This window comes from Erythrolamprus reginae, chromosome 3 (genome assembly GCF_031021105.1).
Source record: "Erythrolamprus reginae isolate rEryReg1 chromosome 3, rEryReg1.hap1, whole genome shotgun sequence".
NCBI lineage: Eukaryota > Metazoa > Chordata > Lepidosauria > Squamata > Dipsadidae > Erythrolamprus > Erythrolamprus reginae.
In genome coordinates this window covers 251,580,914-251,582,483 of record NC_091952.1, presented here as the reverse complement: position 1 = coordinate 251,582,483, position 1,570 = coordinate 251,580,914, and the positions used below count along the sequence as shown (strand labels likewise).

At 36.3% G+C, this 1,570-nt stretch overlaps 1 protein-coding gene across 1 annotated transcript; it reads left to right on the top strand.

Moving 5' to 3' along the window:
* The first annotated feature begins 208 nt into the window (after positions 1 to 208).
* Positions 209 to 1,141, top strand: LOC139165507 (mas-related G-protein coupled receptor member H-like). The gene has a single exon (XM_070748685.1). It carries the CDS (start codon positions 209 to 211, stop codon positions 1,139 to 1,141), a length of 933 nt encoding a protein of 310 aa, XP_070604786.1.
* Positions 1,142 to 1,570: the final 429 nt, after the last annotated feature.

Genomic DNA, 1,570 nt, shown 5'->3' with positions numbered 1-1,570 from the left:
TTATATTATATTATATTATATTATATTATATTATTATATTGCCTTTCACACTTGCCTTTGGAGTGCAGGTTGACAGCCTCTTAGATATTGTTAGCTATGACAATACTGGTTTTACTTAGGAGACACGATTAACTGAATCCACTCTTCTTTCTTTTTATCTATTAGGAGCTTTCATTCAAAAAGTTTTTCAGAATATTACACAAACTTAATGATGAATTTCAGCTTGGAAGATCTGCCTACTACCCAGAACTATTATGAATACTACAATGCTAGTCACTCCTCTGAGAATGCCGAAGATATCACCCTTTCTGACTTAGGATGGATTATTTGGCTAGGCGTTATTTTAATTACTTGTTGTATTGGACTTGTGGGCAATGGCTACATCATCTGGCTACTTGGCTTCCAGATTAAGAGAAACCCTTTCACCACATTCATCCTTAACTTGGCTGTTGCAGACTTTGGCTACCTCGTATCTGAATTTGTATATTTTATCAATTTATTTACTGATTATGGCGAAAGCAAAATCCTCTTACTTTTCTATCTCTTTTTCTCCCACATGATGTACATCAATTCAAATTTTCTTCTGACTGCCATCAGCATCGACCGGTGCATAGCTGTCCTTTTTCCAATCTGGCATCGCTGTTCACGGCCCAAAAAATTATCCTCCCAGGTGTGTGTCCTCCTGTGGATCTCCTCTTTCCTCCTGAATGGAATTATGAGAGTTATTAAACTCTTTGCAAGTGACAGTGTGTTTCATTTCCACTTCCTTGTGTCTGCGATAGTTTGCCTTCCATTGATCACAGTCTCAACCATGATACTTTTCATCACAATTTGTTTGAAAGCTAAACAGAAGAATCAGGGCAGGCTTTTAATGATGATTTTAATTACACTTCTCTGTTTCCTCATCCTTGCTTTTCCATTAAGTGTCCTCGCAGTGATTATTAGTTTTTCTAGTAAAAACATTGCAAACAAACTAGAATATCCAGTTGCTATTAGTGTGCTGTTCGCCAGTCTAAACAGCAGTATTAATCCAGTGATTTATTATCTAGTTGGAAGAAAAAAAGGGGCTCAGTCCAAGGAGAGCATGAAGGACATTTTGCAAAAGGTTTTCAAAGAAGGTGAAGCTTCTGGAGAGAGATAGAAGAGTCCACACAACTTGCAAGACCTCTGTGCTTCTACGGAGAGGGGTGGCATACAAATCTAATAAATAAATAAAAGTCAAAAATGCAAAAACTCAATGTATCTCAAAGGTCAATATAACTTAATATTTCAGGAGATTCCAAAAAAAAAGGCAGGATCTTATTTTTGGGGAAATACAGTAATTCTCAAATACATTATTTAGAATTGAAGAGTTAGCACAAGTCAGTTAAACAGGTTCTGTCCATCCTAGGCAACCTTGCTTACAAAGTCCCAAATTTGTCGTACATTGGAGTAGCAGTTAACAGGAAGCAAAAATTCTGCTGCAGAAAAAAATATTTCTGTTCTTCAATAGGCTAAGCAGAATTTGTTAAAAGTGTCAGACAATGTGATATTGTCTGACACTTTTAACAAGTTCCTACTCGAAATGAAA

Coding starts and splice junctions, on each gene's coding strand:
- LOC139165507 (XM_070748685.1), top strand. CDS start 209: ATGATGAATTTCAGCTTGGAAGATCTGCCTACTACCCAGAACTATTAT.